Raw genomic sequence first — 20,406 nt, 5'->3', positions numbered from 1 at the left:
AGAACCTCAGAATGTGACTGTATTTAAAACAGGACCTTTAAAGAGGTGGTTAAGGTTAAATGAGGTCACCGGGGTTGGCCCTGATCCAATGACTGGTGTCCTTACAAGAGATCAGGACACAGACTTGCACACAGGGGAAAATCATGTAAAGACAAGGAAAAGACAGCTATCCTACAAGCCAAGGAGAGAGGCCTCAGAAGAAATCAACCTTGTTGACACTTTGATCTCAGACTTCCGGCCTCCAAGACTGGAAATAAATTTCTGTCTAAGCCACTCAGTCTGTGGTACTTGTTAACAGTAGTCCTAGCAAATGAATCCCATATCCAAAAAGTAGCTAGAAAATTGTTTTGTTTTGTTTTGTTTTAATACATTTAAAATCCAAGGATTTTCCCCAAGAATGCCCCTCAAAAATATCTCTACGACTAATAACAACAATAATTCCCTAGAACATGCAATTATTATTTGTTGAATTATACTGGCAGTGTCTTTTAAGAGTCATGAGTGGTAATATGAAGGTAAGTGCATAATCTGAAAACTGATGACTGAGCATAGCCAAGGGGAAAAAAGAAAGCAATCTGAATCTGATCCACTGGATAAGTAAGCTCTTTTTATCTTTGTACATGCAAATTCCAATATTATTCCAATATAAATTGCTGAAGCTAGTAGACTAACTACTCTGAATCTTTTTTTCTTTTTATTTATTTAGGATTTAAACCCCACTTCTTTCCAAAACACTTTGTGATTGCTTGAAAATTTGAAAACAAGTTATACAATAAAAATCATGTCAAAATTCAAATGTCGATGTGAGAACTGTCTTTCACATTTTTATTCAAACAAAGCAAGAAATGGTTCTCAGCTCAACAGAGGCTTGGAAGGAAAAGCTCTGAAAGTTATAGTCGAAGCAAAGTAGAGTATAGCTATATAATCACCTTTCTAAAGGTTTTTAAAAGCCTGAGTAGACTATTTAGGTGGACAGGAAAGAACAGCTCCTGATGGTTCCCTAAAGTCTTAAAATTGAATAATGAATATAAAGCAGCACAACATATTTGGCTTTTATTTTCAGTTTTAAGAAAAAGCTGAATGGATGTAAGATGCAAAGGGACTGTACTTAAAAGTAAATAAAGTTTCAGGTTATCGCTCTTAATAATAGACAAAGAAAGCATGTTCGTTCATAGACAATCATAATCCCTTGTTTTGTATTTTTTTCCCTTGTAAGTCTTTAGCACTAATATTCCCAATCCCCCCAAAATGACATTCTAATTATTTAATTTGACTGCATGCCAGGTGCTATGCTAAATGATTGCACATGCACTTAAATCTCCACCACAGTCCTATGAAATGGGTAGCACTTGTGATTTTTAAGTTTATCTTCATTAAACATAATTAATGGATTATACTAGATTTTCAATATGGGGATCCCCAAAACCTGAGCTATACTGAGAACAAAGCTACTAAGAATCAACATATGCATGAGATCAATTTATCTATAGAAGCAATCCACCATAGAAGATGGTTCATAAATTTGACTGCAGAGAATAGGCAATGCCTAAGCCTAAATCAAGGTGCCTAAAGAACTGTCTTAACATCCCTCCACCCTCACCTTGCTTTAATTTCAAGATTTTTAAGCAGTCTTCCAAAACCTGGACTTTGCTATCAGAGAATGGGTCTATCAGTAAATTCTAGCGTCTGGTCTACCCAGAAGTTGTACTCCTCATTATGAATGCATAAATTGGCGTCCGGTCCGGTCCTAGTTGGCTTGTTATTAAGAACTAGCACTTGATCAAATCTGACAAAATCAAGTTCCGGGACCTTGCAAAGCTGAATACTGGATCTGAGAGCATGGCAGCCATAACCCCATATTCTGGGTCTTGCCTGAGGAGCCAGCAAGTTTCCCCTCTTTGACATCTCTTTGTTCTTTATCATCCTATCTTTCAGTCTGAGGTAATGTTAACCTCAGTCAGTATACTTCTATAACAAAATTTCCATGTCTACAACAGTAAAAACCATCCAGTCTCCTTCTAGAATCTACGGGCCAATAAAATTTCAAAACATAAACATTCAGAGGGGAAAGTTACCTTTCTTTTTTCTTTGCCAAGTAAGGGTTGTTAAAAAATAATCTACTCTTAAAAGAAAGAATATTAACGGGGCAGGGGGGAGGGGAGGTAAAAGGAAAGAATCTCATAAAAGACTCAAAAAAAAATTAAGTGAATTGGGCTTTAAGGAAAACCCACTAGAGAGTGTTTCTTTTTCTCATCTCAACAAAGATGACCCCAGGGGCAACTGATCTAATTTAGCGACTTCATGAAGCAATTGGGACAACAAAGAGTTGATCACTTTGCCTAAGATCACACGACAGTATCTCAAATCTTGGTTCCCTGCAATTTCCAGCACTTGACTCTGGAACTCGTTCCACAGGAAAAGATGAAACCATGCTACAATGGCAAGCCTTATATTACTCCCCCTTATCCTGAGGCCACTGTCACCACTGTGTTTGGTTTTCGGTCTACACACATTTACACTGAAATATTGTATTTTGGCATTATTTCTAGCAAATGTAGCATGAAAAGACGAAAGACTAATGAACAAGTGAGGTTTTTACAAACCATATAGTCTCCAGAGGATCTAATGCACCCAGCAACTCTCATAAATCAAATCTCCTTCTAACATTTCTTGGCTCAACAATCTTAGATTCTACAGAACACTGATTTTAAACACTAACCAAAAAGAAATCCAGTCATAAAAGCAATTTTTAATTCCTCATTCATACTATAGCATGGACAAGGAGTAGGATTTTTTGGTTTTGCTTTGTTTGGGGAATGAGCAGAATACAGTTATTTGGTCAAGAATAATTCACAGAAGTGGTGGGACTGAAAATGAGTTTTGGCAAATGGAAGGCATTAAGAACACACAAATTTGAAATCCATATTCAAAAGAAGTAAACAAGACTTCTGTATTCCACCCAATTATTTTAAACTATAGTACTACAAAAAAGACAATTTTTAATTCTTTAATTCCTTCTGTGAGTAGATGGTCCCTGCTTCCGTGTGAAATTTAGTTTGCTTCAGAATACGCACATAAAAAGAGAACTCAACAGCGCAGTGGTAATATTTAGAATAGGCAAGGAGAATTTACTGAAGGCACTGCAAAGGCTAATAAAACTTCATTTTTCTTGTCGTCATTAGACAGCAAACAGTGAATGACCTTGTCCTTTGCAGTGTCAAGCCCTGTGGTCTCAGGCTGTTTTGTCTGACTTTCGATCTCTGATTACCTCCCCTTTCTCCTGGAACACTTTTCCAACTACATGGAAATGGTTTTTATGTTGACATTTCAAAGGTCACTCTACAGAAGCTAACATTGGATTAAGTCATTCTTTATGTGTCATTATGGGAGTCTCATTTATTCTCATTGTCACCAGTTTCAAGACAGCAAATTAGCTGGCTCTCAAAGTTTAAAAAAAGTTCCTGCTCTAATTTGGAGGAATAATAATTATCCATAAAATAGGTGATAGATTAATAGCAACTTGCATATTCATTACAGAGCAAACTAATGTCATTTCTCCACCTGCTGAAGCTTAACTACTGTATTTTCTACCCAGTACTAACTTGTTACAGTTCTTTGAACTTCACTAAGGTGAATCAATTATCACTTACCATTAATAAGCAGAGAGCTATCGGATCCTGGATATGAATAGTTTAGACGACCTGAGGGTAAAAGAAGGCCGTTACTAAATTTATTTTTTTTCATAGATGGTTTAAATGTATTCAACAACAAAGCTGAATTAATTGTTTAATAGGTATTTAAAAAGCCGTATTATGAGATAAAACTTAGCTGTGCTAATAAACACACAGAGTCAGTTGACATATCAAACAGCATATTCACAAACGTTCAAAAAGGGAAAGTTTCAAAGTGGGAAAATAAAATACCCCTTATATTTAACTATTCGGTTATTCTAATTTCCAAATCCCCATCCAAAGGAAATTTTTTGTACCATTATGTTCTAATACCAACTCATAACAACAATCTTCATATTTTTCCCCATAAATGTGCAATTTTTCTTCCATGTGTAGTTTTTCCATAGCTTTTTAAAAGTATGTAGTTAGCAGTAGCATTTTTTTATATAATTCGTAACAAAAGTGCCAGTCTTATGCCTACACGTACAGACACACTAATGGGTTTAAATTCAAATTTCGGGGAATAAGTACAGAAGGTAAAGAGGCACATTTCATTGTACTTACACATGAAGAAAATATCAAAGCACACAGCACAATGCCCAGAGGCACAATAGCATTCAGCAAATGCTGGGTTAATTTCCTTCGAATTTTGAACCTAAAATGGGCACCCAAGATATCGAGAAAAGGGTTTGTGAAAGTCTAAAATTTGGGGAGGATGCTCTACCTTCCAAATTGGAAGCCACAAATAAAGGGGGGGGTGGAATGCATTTCTGTTTTGGAAGAGTTTCTACATGCAAGTTGAGGTAGCTAGACTACACACCATGTAACTAGTTCTATGCTACAAGTTACAAAACTCACTATGATAACATTTTCATGTCTCCATATTCCCCATGCCCTTCATAAGAATGGTGGAGAACCCTCAAGTCTTATTCATCTAAGGAATGGATAGGGGAACTTCACTGTTAATTACCCACCACTGTCTAGCACTCTATACATCAGGAGTAGTGTGAGAATTTCAAATTGACTCAGAATTACAAACATTCCAATTAGGAAACCAGCAGTCTAAACTCTGACTCCACAGAACCACAACAGACTCTCTAAGACAATGAAAAGGTGGGTAAGCAGAGGCTCTCCCAGGCCTGGAGGCTGGGGCAAGCCTTTCAAAATGCCAGGAAGACTCCACCTAGTTCCAGAGAACACTGCAGGAGCCAGATCTAATACGTGGTCCTATCAATCCACCAGCCACACATTTACAACTCTTTAAAAAGGAACTTTAGACCACAACTATCCTTCAGTCTCTCAAAATCCTACTTCTTTGAAATAGTCTCCACAGAAATAAACTCATGCCATGAAAAGAGAAAACTGTTCTCTGTGGCTAACGGCTTTAATTAATCCACGTGCAAACCTTGGAGTCTCACGTGAAACAAAATCTGAACTTAATTTTTCTACCATTTAACACCAAATACAAGGATTTAAAAAATTAAGTTGTTAATTGCTCCACTTAAAATTTCAGCATGTTCCTATTTAGGGAAGAGAGGTAGGGATGAAGACGGGCAAGGAGGAGGTGAAAATTAATTTTGATATTTCGATTTCTTCCTAAAAATTGGCTTCATTATTTAATGCTCATATACACACAGTCAAGTATCCAAATCCAGTGAATTCCAGCTGACTGCTTTAACTACAAGCCCAGATCATATGATCTGTCACAAGTATTATCTTTAAAAAAGCATAGACTTGAGATGCTGGAACAAGAACATGACCTTAACTGTTAAAAACTTGGGAGGGAGGGAGGGAGGGAGGGAGTGCTGTTTCTGAATCACTTGACTCAAAGTAGCAGCTGATTTTCCATGATGGAACATTTGCATTAATTTTGTAGCTGTGAAACCCTCTGGTAAATGAATTAACAGCTATCCCGCATACCATTTTTATTTATCATAAAACATGTTTTAAAAAGATGATATAAGTCAACACAGAAACAAAAATATTTAACAATATTAACTGAAGTTAAGAAAATGTTTTGCTATTTCTAAGAAGATACTCTAATTGGGTATCTAATGGAACATACTCTAACACTCCAATTGAAACCAGGGCTGTTCCATATGAACTATAATGCTTCTTACTTGATACTAAGGAAGGATAATTAACGATGAGGATCCAAAAAACAAATTCCCAAACTAGCTGGCCCAGTTTAACAAATCAAGTTCCACCTTATCAGAAACTCACCTTTGGGGTACCTTTTAAGGAGAGAGAGAGAAGAATATTTCAACTTGACAGGCACAAAAATATCCCTTAACTCAGTTCTCTCAGAGTCTGCCTCAACACACACCTCCTAAAGAGATGCCACCCTCCACCCCCAAGGTAGGTAACGTTTGAGACTTTTTCTGATCCTTAGACTTCTAAATGCAGTAGTTCTAACCTTCAGCTAAGACAACAGAGCACTGAAGAATCAGTGGCAAAATTCACAGTTTAACTCTCAAAGTGATACTTGTTTTTATTTTTTGACCTGTTCTCATGAGTCCTGTCAGGCTGGAATCAGTTCTGGCCTCTGAGTAGTAAAGATACCTGTAATATTTTGTTCAATCAGCAGCAATGCCTTCTACTTCAATTTTAAAATATTAGCAGTGACATTAAGAAACCTTTGAAAAAAACTTTCATAATGCCTCCCTATCCTACCTGCCCTTTCCTTCTCTAAATTTCTTCTGTAATTAAAATATCTAGAGTCATCCACTCATGACATCTATTATGGAGAATATATATCACTTCCTTTCTGGAAATTCTCTGAAAGCTCCCATTATAAGTGCCATGGGACAAGTGCCTTGTCTTCTACAAGCCTTTCACCTTCTCCCTGTACCCCTTTTATTTCTGCTCTAATATTCTCTCTGCTCTACGGATGCTAATTTTCACCGGCATTTTTGCATTTTCTATTCCATGGCTAGATTACTGACCATCCCCTCCCTCCCTCTGAGACAGTGGCCCTCTTTCTTTGTCTCCAATGGAGGATATTTTCAAATCTTTTTTTGTTTGCTTGTTTGTTTTTCAAATTTTTTTCCAGGGCGCCTTTCCCAAAAAGGAAACCCCCTTGTTATATTAACTCACCAGATTTTATTTCTATCTATATTGCAACAGCCAACCTTCTCACGTAATCATTTCAGCTACTGGCTAACTTTCTTATCTCTTTTAAGTAATAGCCCCCTTTAGGAACTAGAGCTTTTTTTTTTTTTTTTCCCCCGATAGAACACAGCTTGTGGGATCTCAGTTCCCCAACCAAGGATTGAAGCTGGGCCACGGCAGTGAAAGCCCAGAATCCTAACCACGAGGCCACCAGGGAGCTCCCAAGAGCTTTTTTTTTTTTTTTTTAAAAACGTAGGTACCTTGAGTTTCCTGTTTGGGCACCAGGTAAGCATTCAATTAGTTCATTCTACTGAACTTAAAACACCAGCACTTCACAAATGAATAAAATGAAGTAAAATAAAAATCCCTGAGATATCTAAATATGAATATAACCCAGGGTTTGTGGGTTTTGTTTCACTGGTTTTTTTGATAACTCATCTATCTATAAACATAACTCAGGTTTGGGCACATTTAGAATTGAATTCCTCAAGGGAGAAGGAAGGCATTAGGATTTCAGGCAAGTAAACCTATTTAGTGGATAAAATTCAATCTTTGGAGGCTCTTGGTATTGATTGTGTTATAAATGCAAAGAAATACTGCCAGCTCAGCAGTCCTAACCTTAAGGGACGCAGTGACAGGAAAAGCAGTCATCTCTGGAGGCCAGCTGTGGCATTTGGAGCCAGAAGCCTGGCATACATCATGCAAAAGGCATAGACTATATTTGGTGACATGACTCAACCTAGCCAAATATAGGCAACTGATACAGTGTGACTCTCGGGAACTACACTACCAAATTCTACAGCCTAGAAAAGATTCAGACTCGAACTAGGCAATTGTATGCTAAGCATTTGCGAGTTGGAAAGAACCAATACTTATCAACCAAAATGACTAAGAATTGCTGGGGGGAGGAGGTGCTCAAAACAACAGTGTGTATTATCATATTCTTTTAAGACACTAACTAAAGTAACTGAGTTAATGAGATGGAAGGAGAAAAGACTAGAAGGAAATACTCTAAAATGTTTCCATTATTTTCAAAATTAGGTAAAGTACCCTTGTTTTCTAAAAATTAACCCAGATACTATTGCTACCGATGATTCAGCAGGAAATGATACAATAAATGTTGCCATTTCAAACACACAAGCAACGAAAAATATCAAATGGTCTATAGCACTATTAGATTTCATGCTATGGCCTTCTCTTTTTCAGTCATGCCAGCATTGTTGGGGTCATGGTACAGGCCAAGGAATGATAACAGGGGATAACTCTGCAAGGTTGTCTAAAATATAGCCATGCAGTCCAAAGAAGTGACAAGAAGCATGAAATTCTGGGTTAGTATTTTTATTGACTCACAGTATAAAAACCTAGATACTCCAATGAAAAAGGAGAGGTTTTCAGTGGACATCGTTTAAAATTTCTCATAGGGAAAGGATAGGCATGGACTTAGGGTCCATTTCTAAAACCGATTAAAAGGTTTATGCACATGACACAACACACACACACACACACACACACACATATACACACACATATATACATACACACATATACATTATTTGTTATTGTTTAACTAGAGATGCTTCTCCTGATTTTGCTCCTGCTAATGTTATTTAGCTCATATCTAAGTAAGCCAAAGCTATACTGCCATAAATAATTTTTTTAAAGGAGGTGCTGTAACTGCCTTTCTGCATCTGCTGTTTTTACCAACACTGCCTGAGACTTGCAGCAAGATGGCGCTGTGGTGGCCTGGATGACGCAAGCAAGGTCCAAGAAATGTGGAATAAATTCAATTTCTGAATACCAGCTTTATACTCACACAAACGCAGAACACGTATCAATATGAACTAATAAAAATGTGCTCACTATGTTCTATCATTTAATGATACAAGGATAATCATTTTTATTAATTTCTTCCAATGACCTAGAAGTAACTCCCCAAATCATAATCAGTAACCTTATTCTACCCCCTGACCTATCTGTGATACAACCGACTTCCAGTAAAGACGCTTCCACTCAAAATTACAAAGGAGACACTGGCTGGGGCTGACATCAACTGGATGGAGAGTCTTGCCCCCTCCAAAAGAGCCATTTAAATTACACACACAGTTTAGGCTACACAAAACCCCTCTCCAGGACAGATTTGACTTTCAGTTTAAAGACCGGGGCTTGTAAAAAATACTTTAATTCTCTTGCCTACCTCTCTAGGTTCATCTCTCACAATGCCATTTCCCTTCCCACATGAGGTACTCTGCACGTTCAGAACTACGAGCCCATTAACTTTTACTTCTGGGTCCCTCCCTGTCTGGAACGCCCTCCTTTTTCTCTGGCCCCAGGATTTCACCACTCAAGCCTCTGCCGTTCTGTCCAGGTAGCTTCTTTCTTAGGCCTCACGTCTTATGGAAAGTCCCTGCCTCAAGCCACCGGCTCCCCAGTTCAGACAGCCTTATGGGCTCCACAGAGCATGCTTTACACTTATTATACTATATGTGTGTGTGTGTGTGTGTGTGTGTGTGTGTGTGTGTGTGTGTTTTGCGGTACGTGGGCGTCTCACTGTTGTGGCCTCTCCCGTTGCGGAGCACAGGCTCCGGACGCGCAGGCTCAGCGGCCATGGCTCACGGGCCCAGCTGCTCCGCAGTATGTGGGATCTTCCCGGACCGGGGCACGAACCCGTGTCCCCTGCATCGGCAGGCAGACTCTCAACCACTGCGCCACCAGGGAAGCCCTATACTATATTTAAATCACCTATCTCTAAGCTCTGTTCCTAGTCTAGGGCAACAAAATCTTTGAGGATAGATTTCACGTCTTGCATCCCAGAGCTTAGAGCAGAGAAAGGTATTCAATAAATAGCTGTTGAATAAGTGAATAAAACAAAGCTAGCAGCTGGTGGTCTCTCTGCCATGAAACACCCAGTGAAAAGTGCAGAGTTGGACCAATCCCATCTTGTGAGCTAGGTCAAATTACTCAGTTTCTCTGAAGTAAAACAGAGGTATTTCTGTTTACATGTGACAAATTCATGAGATAATTTTTGCAGAAAGCCCAGAAAACTCTCCCAGTATAGAGTATGTGCTCAATTAATATTAATTCCTTTTCCGTCACTAACTTATAAGCCAAAGATAACCAACAGTTTTCTACTTGTGAGAGAAAGAAAGGAAGGATTCCTCTTAGTCAAATAACACCCAAACTGGAACCTTGGAGAAGGGAGTGGCTATCTGCGGGATTTTGGGCTTCAGAGAAATGAGAGTTTGCTAACGTTCTGAGTTACAAACAAGGATATCACTCTTCTCTGGGGGAGAGAAGAGAAAAAACCTAACTCTTTACTTTTATGATAGCCAAACAGGCAAAGTAGCAGAAATATTTTAGGAAATGTGAAAATTCAAAGGAACTTAAAAATGTTCCTTTTAACAAAAGCCAAGGAGGATCTCTTCTGTACCAATAGCTCAGATCTAATTTTTCAATTGTGATAGGATAGCTGAAAACCAGAATGTATAGTGGCCAAAAGAAAAAAGAAAAGAACCTCTATCTTTAAGGTAAGTAAAGTCAATGGGATTTGTTTCTACAGATTGAGGAAGGGTTCGCAATAAAAGAAGGTTTCATAACAAAAGAAGGTTTGCTTTGACTATAACTCAGGGCAGGTGCAAAGATGGAAGATCTAAAAGCATCTAAGAATTTCAGGCAGAAGGGAATGTCTAGAGAGTCACTAGCAAAGAGCTGACCCAATTAAGGAATTTGAAAGATTTCCTACTGCCAGTAAATCTAACAACAAACCAGCAAGCAGGAAGGCAGGCTATTTTTATCCCTGCCAGAGGCCTTCTGACTCTGGATGCTACATTTAGAGGACAGAGCAACAAGATAACTTGCCTTAAGAGGATGTTATGATACCAGTGATTAATGGCAATATTTTAAGCTTTAAAAAATTAGGCATAGTTTTTATCCACAGTAAACCAGCCAAAGCCAGTTAAAAAAAAAAAGAAAGACAATATAATGGAAAGAAAAGTGGAAAAACAGACCAATGGATAGTAGAAAAGCTGTAATAATCCAGAAACAAAGCCAAGGCAGTAAATTAAAATTCTACCTTGCAAAAAGGTTGATTAAAAGAAGCATGTGTTATAAGAGACATATTTTAAAAGAACCAGTGAATAAAAATAAATAATTGTAGAAGTGCCCAGAAGGGAAAGATGATGTTGAGCAACGGCTCTCTGTACTGACGTGAAGACGACCAAGACAAACTTAGGAAATCCCTAGGTACTATGAACTAAGTTACTTGCAAATGATTGAGAACTTTAGAGATGAAATAAGCCATTCTTAACACTGGTTACTTAAGTCCAAACCCCAAAAAGCCATAAGCAAAGTCAGTAGTTGGCTTTCTGCATACATATCATCAACCCTAATCACTTACTTAATATAAATTCTGATGACTTTACTGAACCTTCATGAAGAATGCACTTGGATTTCATACCTAATCTGATTTCATCTTTTGTTGTCTCAAAAGGCCAGTTCTTATTTTCCTTTATCAATACTAAAGGCACTGAGTCTTCCTCGTATTAATTAGCCCTCAAAACTAAAAAACAGGCTGTTCAAAGATAACTGCAAATTATTTGGGGAATAAGTTGCATGAGGCCAAGAGTCTTAGTTTTTATTTCCTGATATATCCCAACAGCCTGAAACAGTGCTTGATATTTATTTGTTTTAAGAACAGCCTCCCACAGCTTCAGACTTTACATATATATCTAAAGTGGTTCTCAAAGTAGAGCGAGGCTGGGGGTGAGGAGGGACGGAGTCTATCTGAATCACTTCCAGAATACATATGCTTAAGTCTCATGACAGACCTGGTGAATCAGAATCAGCGAAAAGAATAAGCCAGCTTGGAAAAGTCCCCTCAGTGACTCTATTTTGACCTCCACCCTCCAAGAGGCACCCTTCAATAAGAAATCAGCAGGTGTGAGATCTGAATCTTTTACAGAAGATTATGACAAAATACAGATTTTAAATTCTGTCCCCAGTCTCCTACAGAGAAATTAAGAAACCTGAATGCCTGCTCTCTGTCTAGAGTATACTAAGACAAACTTTTTTAATGTTTGTTTCCCTCACAAATGCTACACAATAAATACCTAAGCTACTGAACCAGAAGCCAGAGGCTATGTGTTCCTATCTCGATTCTCTAGGCACCAGTTAGTCGAGTGACTTTACAAAAGCGGTTTTATCTCTCTGAACTGCAGTTTCTGCAAGCGTATACTGGAGATCACAAAACTCACATGGAGGGTTATTATAAGGATTTAAATTAGAGATAATTCTCAGAAGTGGCAAAGAATAAAAGCCAGAGAAATGGTATCAGAAGTAACTGCCCTTTCACTTGAAACTGGTTGTTAACACTGCTTCCTATACAGAATGTCCAGGTCCACCTCAAAAAAGAAATACGTAGCTCAGCATCAAATGTGTCCTGTGGGTCTACTACTACTCGGGACACGGAATACACTCAAATGTGTGTGGAGCTGGAATACAAGCAGAAGCTAAAATGTAAGGTACTTCCAAACCATGTGGTTGAAGAAAGCCATCTCCCCCTCCTAACAAGGGCTACCATGTTACTCCACTCCAGGGTGCACCCCTCCTGTCACAGGACTCCCCCTGCCCCCTGGCACTGTGCCAGATGTAGCCTGACAAGTCCACACTCCTAGACATGCCTCAAAAGGCAATAAGATGGCTTCAGATGCCAGAGACAACATTCCAAAATGCTACTTGGTGGAGATGATAATCTAGGATAAGGTAAGCGACTCCTCCTCACTCCTCTTTGTCCTCGTCCCCACTATTTCCTCTATTAAATTCCTTTTTTTGTTATGTTCTTTTTTGGTAATGGGGGACATTCTAACGGTAGGAGTTTAAAGCAGAACAATTAGAGAAGTTCTCTACAGCAGTGTTTCATAACCTTCCATGATTATTAAGACCTACTTCAATCAGAATATTTCAGAGAGGCTCCCCACCATAACACCTGAAGCCCTCAAGCCCCACGCCAGTGGATACTACAAGTAAAACAACCGCAACAAAAACCCTTAATAATAAAAGGCTACTATGAATTCAGCAACACCTTTAAATATATTTTCATTGTATTACATCAGCATCCATGTGCTTTTGGAAGATAATCATGCAACACATACATGACAAATCTATCATCTAACTAGAATGCTTGGTTCTAATAGGTTCCTAGACCCCATCAAGTAATTCCCATGGCTGAAGAGGCCCGTGGTCCACAAATTGAGAACAGAAACATTATATCAAGCCAAGTTTAAACAACTGCTTCCTTGACATAGTATTTTTAGGCCTATCTCAAAAAGAAAAAATACAGTCTAGAAACAAAGCCTTCACTCAACTGAATAAATTTGATTGATTTCTGGTTATATCCCTTCTTACAAGCTACTCAATATTAAATGCTGCCACACCCCAACTCACATGAAATCCATGATACTTTCAGTCATTCAACTATAAAAACCTTCAACTTTGTCACTGAGAAATACCATGCCAGAGAGACTGCGTGGAATTGCTGATAGCAACTTAAAGATCACTAAATTCAATCCCTCCATTTCCTCCTGCAGGTAGAGAAACCAGGATCTAGCGGGAAGTGACTGACTTAAGCCATGTAACTGTTAATGGCAAAACCAGGTCTTAATACACTCCTAAATGCTTCTCTTTATTTCTAACAATTTGGGAAAGTCTATTATAAGCTAACAACTTCTGATCTTTTACAATAAAGAGATCAAGTGGCCAATTTAAATATCTCCATTTAATTAACCATGCCAGACATTTATTATTTGGAATACTATAGCCAGTAGAAGTTAGACTTTTTTTCTTTTTTAGATTCTTTATACTAATTAACACTAATTACTCATGGCTGCTCTTCAGAATGAAGACCTGCACTTTAGTGCTGGTTTCTCAAAAGTTAAAAAAGGGTCCTCTAATTGGTTGATTCCTCCTCCTCTTCCCAATGCATAACAACTGGCATCAGCCCAGTTGGATTCCAAAGAGATTATGGAACTGCTTTCCCTTCGGAATTCCACTAATGTTCTTAATTGACTGGTTACCAGGTAATACCCAGAATAAAACAAAGCCTTGCTTTTAGAACAGAGTGTGCTAGTGTGGGACTGAATTCAGACTCAGTCTATCGGACAAGATAATGAAGCCCAGAGGCAGCCTAGCCATCTCCATATCTGATTTGAAAAGTAGTAACTAGTTTAAAACTAGCTAAAAGGTATTCCTTTTGCAAATTTTTACTGTTGAACAGCAACAAATGCATCAAGTTTTTTCTCTTTGCCCTCCTGTAACAGGTAATGAGGACAGTGGCAACATGAGGGGAAAAAACTAAGGAGTAGTGAATAAAGAAATTCACAAATCAGGTATACACAGCTGCTAAGTGAATCAACTGCCTACAATATTCAGGTAGAAATTCCATGCCTGTCAGGAAGAAATAATTTTGTGGCACAATTGTGCAACTATTCTGCTTCCTGTTGTTAAATTGAATGCAAAGAGAATCTTGCATATTTTTATGACAGCTAAGAATCAGGTGGCATTGCTTCCACTCCCTTAAAGTCAGCAAATAACATATTCCAGGATTATATAACAGGATTAAAGAAAGTATTAAGACCTTCACAGACAACTCACCATTGTATTTACTCCATAATCAAAAGGGCTTTCATTATGCAGATTATTAGCATATAGGACTGTTCTAGTAGCTGTCAGGAAATGAAACAGCAAGTCACCTCTCTACAGAATTTTATAATATAGAAGGAAAAAACAGAAAAATAATAAGTGACACTATCAAAAGGTACAATATATTATTAATTTGGACATGGTGCATGAACAAAACGTATCTCTATAAATGTTCTGGACCTCCTTCTACTTTTTTACACGGTAGGGAGGTCCCTAATATTTGACACTGACAAACTGCTGACAAAATCTGAAAACCTTACTACTTGAATTTATTCAGATTTCATTTCTGAATGGAAAATATTTTTGTCTGTACACATGGTAATATCTATACTTACTAAGCTGTACACAGTACTTAGTGTGAAAATGTACAAGATCACAGAAAAGCACTCACTAATTTGCTACCTGACTGCTGCTTGTTTTTTGATTTGGTACTTCTAAGTGTTAACTGTCACATATAGTTTATTCCTTCGCCAATGCCTGCCCTGAATGTGAGTCTAACAAAATCGAGTTACAACAGCCATAAAGTACGTGAGCCTTAATACAGTTGTAAAGAAAAAAAAAAAAGTTAATGAGTTAAAAGCACCTTTGAAAGAAATCGTTAGGCTCTCCAACCTTCTAATAACATAAAAAGTTTACTGTCATTTTCCCCTCTGCCCCCCTTTACCCTCATCTCTCACCCAGGTAAAAGCAGAGTTGCAACAATGTTTTAAGATACCTACTCAGTTTTCCTGCGCTCAAGACTCTCTGTGCTCAATGTTCAGGATTAAGATAAGGGACTGCTTGAGTAATTATGGGCCCCCATCACCGATGACATACGACAAATTCCCCCTTTGTGACAACTGCTCGTATGATTTTCGGAACAAATAAGAACACGGGTCGATATTCTATCACAAACACATGGAGGGCAGAGGACAGAGGATCACTACTTTGTACTTACCAGTACATATTATATAAAAAATCGGGCAGATGAGGATCTGGCCAAGGCCCAGGAGCATTTAGTATGAACCAAGTTGGTTTCACTTCGGAGCCTAGAGTAAGGAAGACTTCAATCCAAGGCTATGAGCACATCCGTGTTCACAAACATCACATTTTGTCCTCCCAGGCATTGCCCTTTCCCCTCCTCCCCTTGAAAAATTTAAAACAAAATAAAACAAAACAAAAAACAACAGCAATCCTCAACGTGGAAAAGTATAGTCACACAGTTTGAAACCGACACCTCTGTAAACTCTGCCTGCACTGTGCTGTGAGGAATCAGAAAAATCCTGACCAACAGTAAATCAAAAAGGAGACAGTGGGTCCGAATTACGAATACACCCTGCACCAGTAATACACAGAAAATCACGCCCCACCACTTTGCCCCCTTCTTCCTCACAAAGGAAGTTACCTCAACACAGAAGCCCAGGTCCCATCCTACGGCACAACTAAGTCAAGCAAAAGAGAAAGAATGTTTAGGATGTTCCATTTCAGCAGTCAGGAAAGGGAGAGTGGGGAAGGAGAGGAAACCACCTCACTTCTAATAGCCACACGCGAAGTTCAACTGTAGCCACGTTTATGGACTGTATTCTTTGCTGTGTGCCTTACTCCATTACTCATGAAGCTTCTAGGCGTAAGGCAATTTTCTGCTCCCCAGAGACCGCAGCCACTCCCCTGCTATGCTGCTTTGAATTACTTGGTATCACCCAAGCAGAGCAAGAAAGAACCAGCCGAGTTCAGGAAGGCTCCAGCCAGGTTTGCAGGGCTGCTGCCTGGAAGACTCTGAATCTTCAACACTTGTAATATTTAAAGATCCCCCAATTCACCAGAAGACGTTTGATACCACATAATGGTAATTTGTTAAGAAGGAGAAATCTGATTATGAATCCAAGTAAAATTTAGCCGTTTTGCTTTATCCGTGTCTTCTTTATGGTACTTTGTATCATGGCCCATTAAATATCCCTTGAAGAAAAACGTCCATCTAATCCTTTAAAAAGGTGACTGGGGAGTGGGGTGCAGAGCAGTGCCTAGTTGTCTCTCCTCAAATTGCCACAGGCAAACTGATTTAAATAGGAAACGGTTAAATACTGTAAGAGATTACATCTCCCCACAACTATTTCAAATAAATCATTTAAATAATATTACAGAAACAGAACTTATTCGGTAAAAGTCCCTTTCATTTTCTAGAACTGTATTTACTCTGAAACTCAGATTTATAACTGAATGATATTAAATTTAGTCCTATTGTCAGCAACTCTCACGGAAGGTTTCCAGAGCTATCTCGGTGTACACAAAGTCAGTATACAGTATCTGTTCAAAACATCTGTATCGGTATACAACATCTGTTCTTGAAAATACTGAGCTAAGTGACTGCAATTTGGAGTATAGGAATATTAAAACAATTGTGGATCGAAGGAAAATTTAAGGTTTTCTGCTTATTATTTATATCTTTTTAAAGCAGCACTAACTTGATTCCTTCCCCTACCGTAAAGATATAGAATTTACATAATTATCCCAACAGCCACTCTCTCCCGCAGTGACATAAAAAATCTTATAGAAAATTAACAAAACTGGCTTTGTGTACTAAACTTTCAACTGAGTTTCATGATTTTCTTCTAGAGATTATTATAAATGGTTCTGCTTAGCAGCAAAGAAAAGAGGCACAGATGGAGTCATCACTTGCCCACTCGTTGAAGCATTTGTTTCAAACAAATTCACAGCCATGAAAAATAGTTTGGAGAGGGCCCCTAATTTAATGTGTAGATAAGGGGAAAAAAAATCTCAGAAGTATTTTAAAATGCAAGGTCACGGTACCTTCAGCAGTCTGGAATTAAATGCATAGCATTTTTGGAGTAGGTCCAGCTCTTAAAATAAGTTCTTATTAAATTAATGCATGAGGCAAGTGAGGCAGTAAGGTCTAACACACTCCCACTACTTACTTGAATGACATATGCAATAGGTTTCTCGGGCACAACGGGAATATGTAAAAGACTGGCGCTTTAAACAATTTGCATTTCTGAATGCAATCATCATTGCCCACATGCAAATTAAGTATTTAAAATGCCTGAAACTCAGAGGGACTGGGGTAGATATGCTGAGCTTCCCCTTCCAAAAACTGGAAGCAAGATACTTCCTATAACAATATGAAGAGTGGAAGACTCTAATTTCACAGTATTCTGAGGAAAAATAAAATGATATTCTGATTCATAATTTAGTTAATTAATATCTGAAGAACAACTATATAATGTTTTGACAATTTACAGATTGCCTTTGTTCTCTCAATAATTTTGCTGTCTCATTTGGCTTTCTAGTGAAATGAAGCAAACTGGATATTAAATTGTTTTCATATATATGATTTAAAACACTCAACCACTACTATGAAACTCTGAATTGTTCTACTCTGACATCTGATAATTTTCAAATACTCGTTTTTGTCTCTTTATTCCAGTGCTGTCTCCCTCTGCTTCCATTCCATGAACTACTGCTTCTTGGTTTATACATATATTCCTTTATTCCCTTCACATACAGGAAAGAACATTTTAAAAGTCTCCTTAATTTTTAGAGGTTTCTCCTACTGTACACTCAATGTAATACCACTTCATGAATCTTTATTTCACTGTGTCCAAACTATGCTTCATAAGGGCTGAAAACAGATGCACTCGCACGTGTTTTTAATCTATTTCATGCTGCTCCATTTCTAAACAGTAAGTAGCAATTTCACAGGCAGGAAAAAACATAAGTAACAGTAAGACACAATACTTCCCAAATAATCATCTCAGCATCTACAATAGTAAAAGATTTTCCTGTCCAGGTGAAGAAAATACTTGATAAGCCTAATAATTATAGTAGCAATGCACAAGCTGCCATCTCAGAGATCAAAATTCAAAAATTAGTCTACAGAGCGGGCTCTTAGCTTGTAAGACTGGGTGTGCAGTGAGGAAAATGAAATCGTTCTCTGGGGAAGAAGTGCTACAGACTGTCACTGGTGTTAGTTATGGAGAAGGCAGTACATAATTTCGTGGATAAAAATACTACATACAGACATGCCAGCTGATCAGTGAAAGGACATGGAGATAAGGCAGAGGGAGGACCCTTTTCTTCTCCAAGAGGTAAACCTCTGTACATGGAGAAAATGACAGTAGCCTTAAAATTCTTAGAAAAACTATTTTTAAATGAACTGTAAAAATATATATATATAAATTATGAAATGAAGGCTGGCTATTCTGTTTGCACATTTCTTTAAAAAAAAAGGTTGCTAAACAAGCCAACTGGAATCAACAGCATATTCATAAAAAATAAACTCAAAAATTATATTTGAAAGTTCCTAGGCATATTAACATCTTGTCTGTTGATGGCAAAAATAAAATAAAATTTTAAACCCACTTCATTAAGGGAGATTTTTTTCTTTTTTCCCAAAAGGAAAAGGCAAATTCAATTTGGGGTTTCTTTTTTTTAATTTAAATAAATAATACAGCCTTAACAACTTCATTCAATTGACAGGTCTTGTATCAATTTTAGGCTTCATTATTTAAACACATACACACAAATGACATATCTATGAGGAATTGCAAATGAAAATAAAAATAAATGAAAAACAACAACAAAAATAAATAAGTAAATAAATGAAGTCATTCATGATACATTTTACAGTTATTTTTAAGATAAAACTAACCCAAATATAAAACCTGCCTCCATATGATAGTTTTTTTAAAACAATTTTCAAATTAATTTTTTGAAAGGCATATTATTCTATACTAGTCTCATAGAAATAATGCCCATTTTCTGTTTTATCTGTTTCTAAGGAAGCAGAGCCCATGAAGAGGCTATTTATTCATTTTCAAAATGGACAGGCAGTTTTATATACTTACTTTAAAAGGACAATGTGTTAGATTTTTTAAAGATATTCAGCTTTTATTATCACCTTTAAACAAAATTTCACAATAGAACCACTGTTAAAATCAAACATAGTTTTCCTAAAATAGCTATCTAAATCAGCAGAGAGTTTGACAAGAAATAAAGTATTCCCCTGAGCAAAACTGCATTGCGATAGACTACAACGGTATAAAGTTCATCATCTTGGTTTAAAAAAAAAAAAAATCAAGCATAACTGCAGTCTGGCATTTTAGGACCATGAACTCATCTGTGAATTCCTTACTTCTCTTAGAAGGAAAAAATACACAAAGTTCATTTAATATGCTTAAGTCACCTTGGCACTCATATTGAAACCGGTTTTCTCATTTGATAAGCATGAAAATAGACTTAATAGATGTTTAGTAATACTCGATACCATTTATTGAGTGTCTTCTCAATGAACTGACAGTATGCTGTATTTTATAGACACATGATATCATTTAATCCTCATAACTACCACAAGACTGTAGTGGCAGAATGGCAATTTATATATATATATATTTTTTTTTTTTTTTTTTTTTTTTTTTTTGCGGTACGTGGGCCTCTCACTGTTGTGGCCTCTCCCGTTGCGGAGCACAGGCTCCGGTTGCGCAGACTCAGTGGCCACGGCTCACGGGCCCAGCCGCTCCGTGGCACGTGGGATCCTCCCGGACAGGGGCATGAACCCGCGTCCCCAGCATCGGCAGGCGGACTCTCAACCACTGCGCCACCAGGGGAGCCCCAGAATGGCAATTTAAATCCAGGTCTATGTGACTGCAAGACCCATGGTCTTTCCATCATGCCACACTTCCTCTTTTATGACATAATTTCACAAAACGTTTGTGTTCCCACGTTAGGTCAATCAGTTAATTTTTTCTGTCACCAGACTTAACTTTTAATTATCTCTACAGAATCAGCCTAAAGAAACCTAATTTAGGTAAAAATTGGTAAGAATAAATTTAAAAGGGAATATAGAATAAAGGCAGAAGTTTACACAATGAGCCACTTAGCAAACTAGAAGAAAAAATAAACCTGAGTTGTCCTCACTGTATCCGATAAACCAAGGAAA

The 20,406-nt window shown here is 37.7% G+C and overlaps 1 protein-coding gene across 5 annotated transcripts in view; it reads right to left on the bottom strand.

Annotated features, from left to right (window-relative positions):
• CPEB4 (cytoplasmic polyadenylation element binding protein 4) overlaps nucleotides 1-20,406 on the bottom strand; it is a 64,115-nt gene that overhangs the window by 22,224 nt on the left and 21,485 nt on the right. For 2 of the 5 annotated variants that reach the window (XM_065873498.1, XM_065873496.1), the window contains exon 3: nucleotides 3,651-3,701. The exons of the other annotated variants lie outside the window; for them this stretch is intronic. In XM_065873498.1, coding sequence (XP_065729570.1) covers nucleotides 3,651-3,701 — 51 coding nt within the window. The remainder of the gene's footprint in view (nucleotides 1-3,650; nucleotides 3,702-20,406) is intronic. 5 annotated transcript variants of the gene reach the window in all.

The sequence above is a fragment of the Phocoena phocoena genome, chromosome 3 (assembly GCF_963924675.1).
Source record: "Phocoena phocoena chromosome 3, mPhoPho1.1, whole genome shotgun sequence".
Taxonomy (NCBI): Eukaryota; Metazoa; Chordata; class Mammalia; order Artiodactyla; family Phocoenidae; genus Phocoena; species Phocoena phocoena.
The sequence above is the reverse complement of the archived record's forward strand: the minus strand, read 5'-3'. Positions and strand labels throughout refer to the sequence as shown.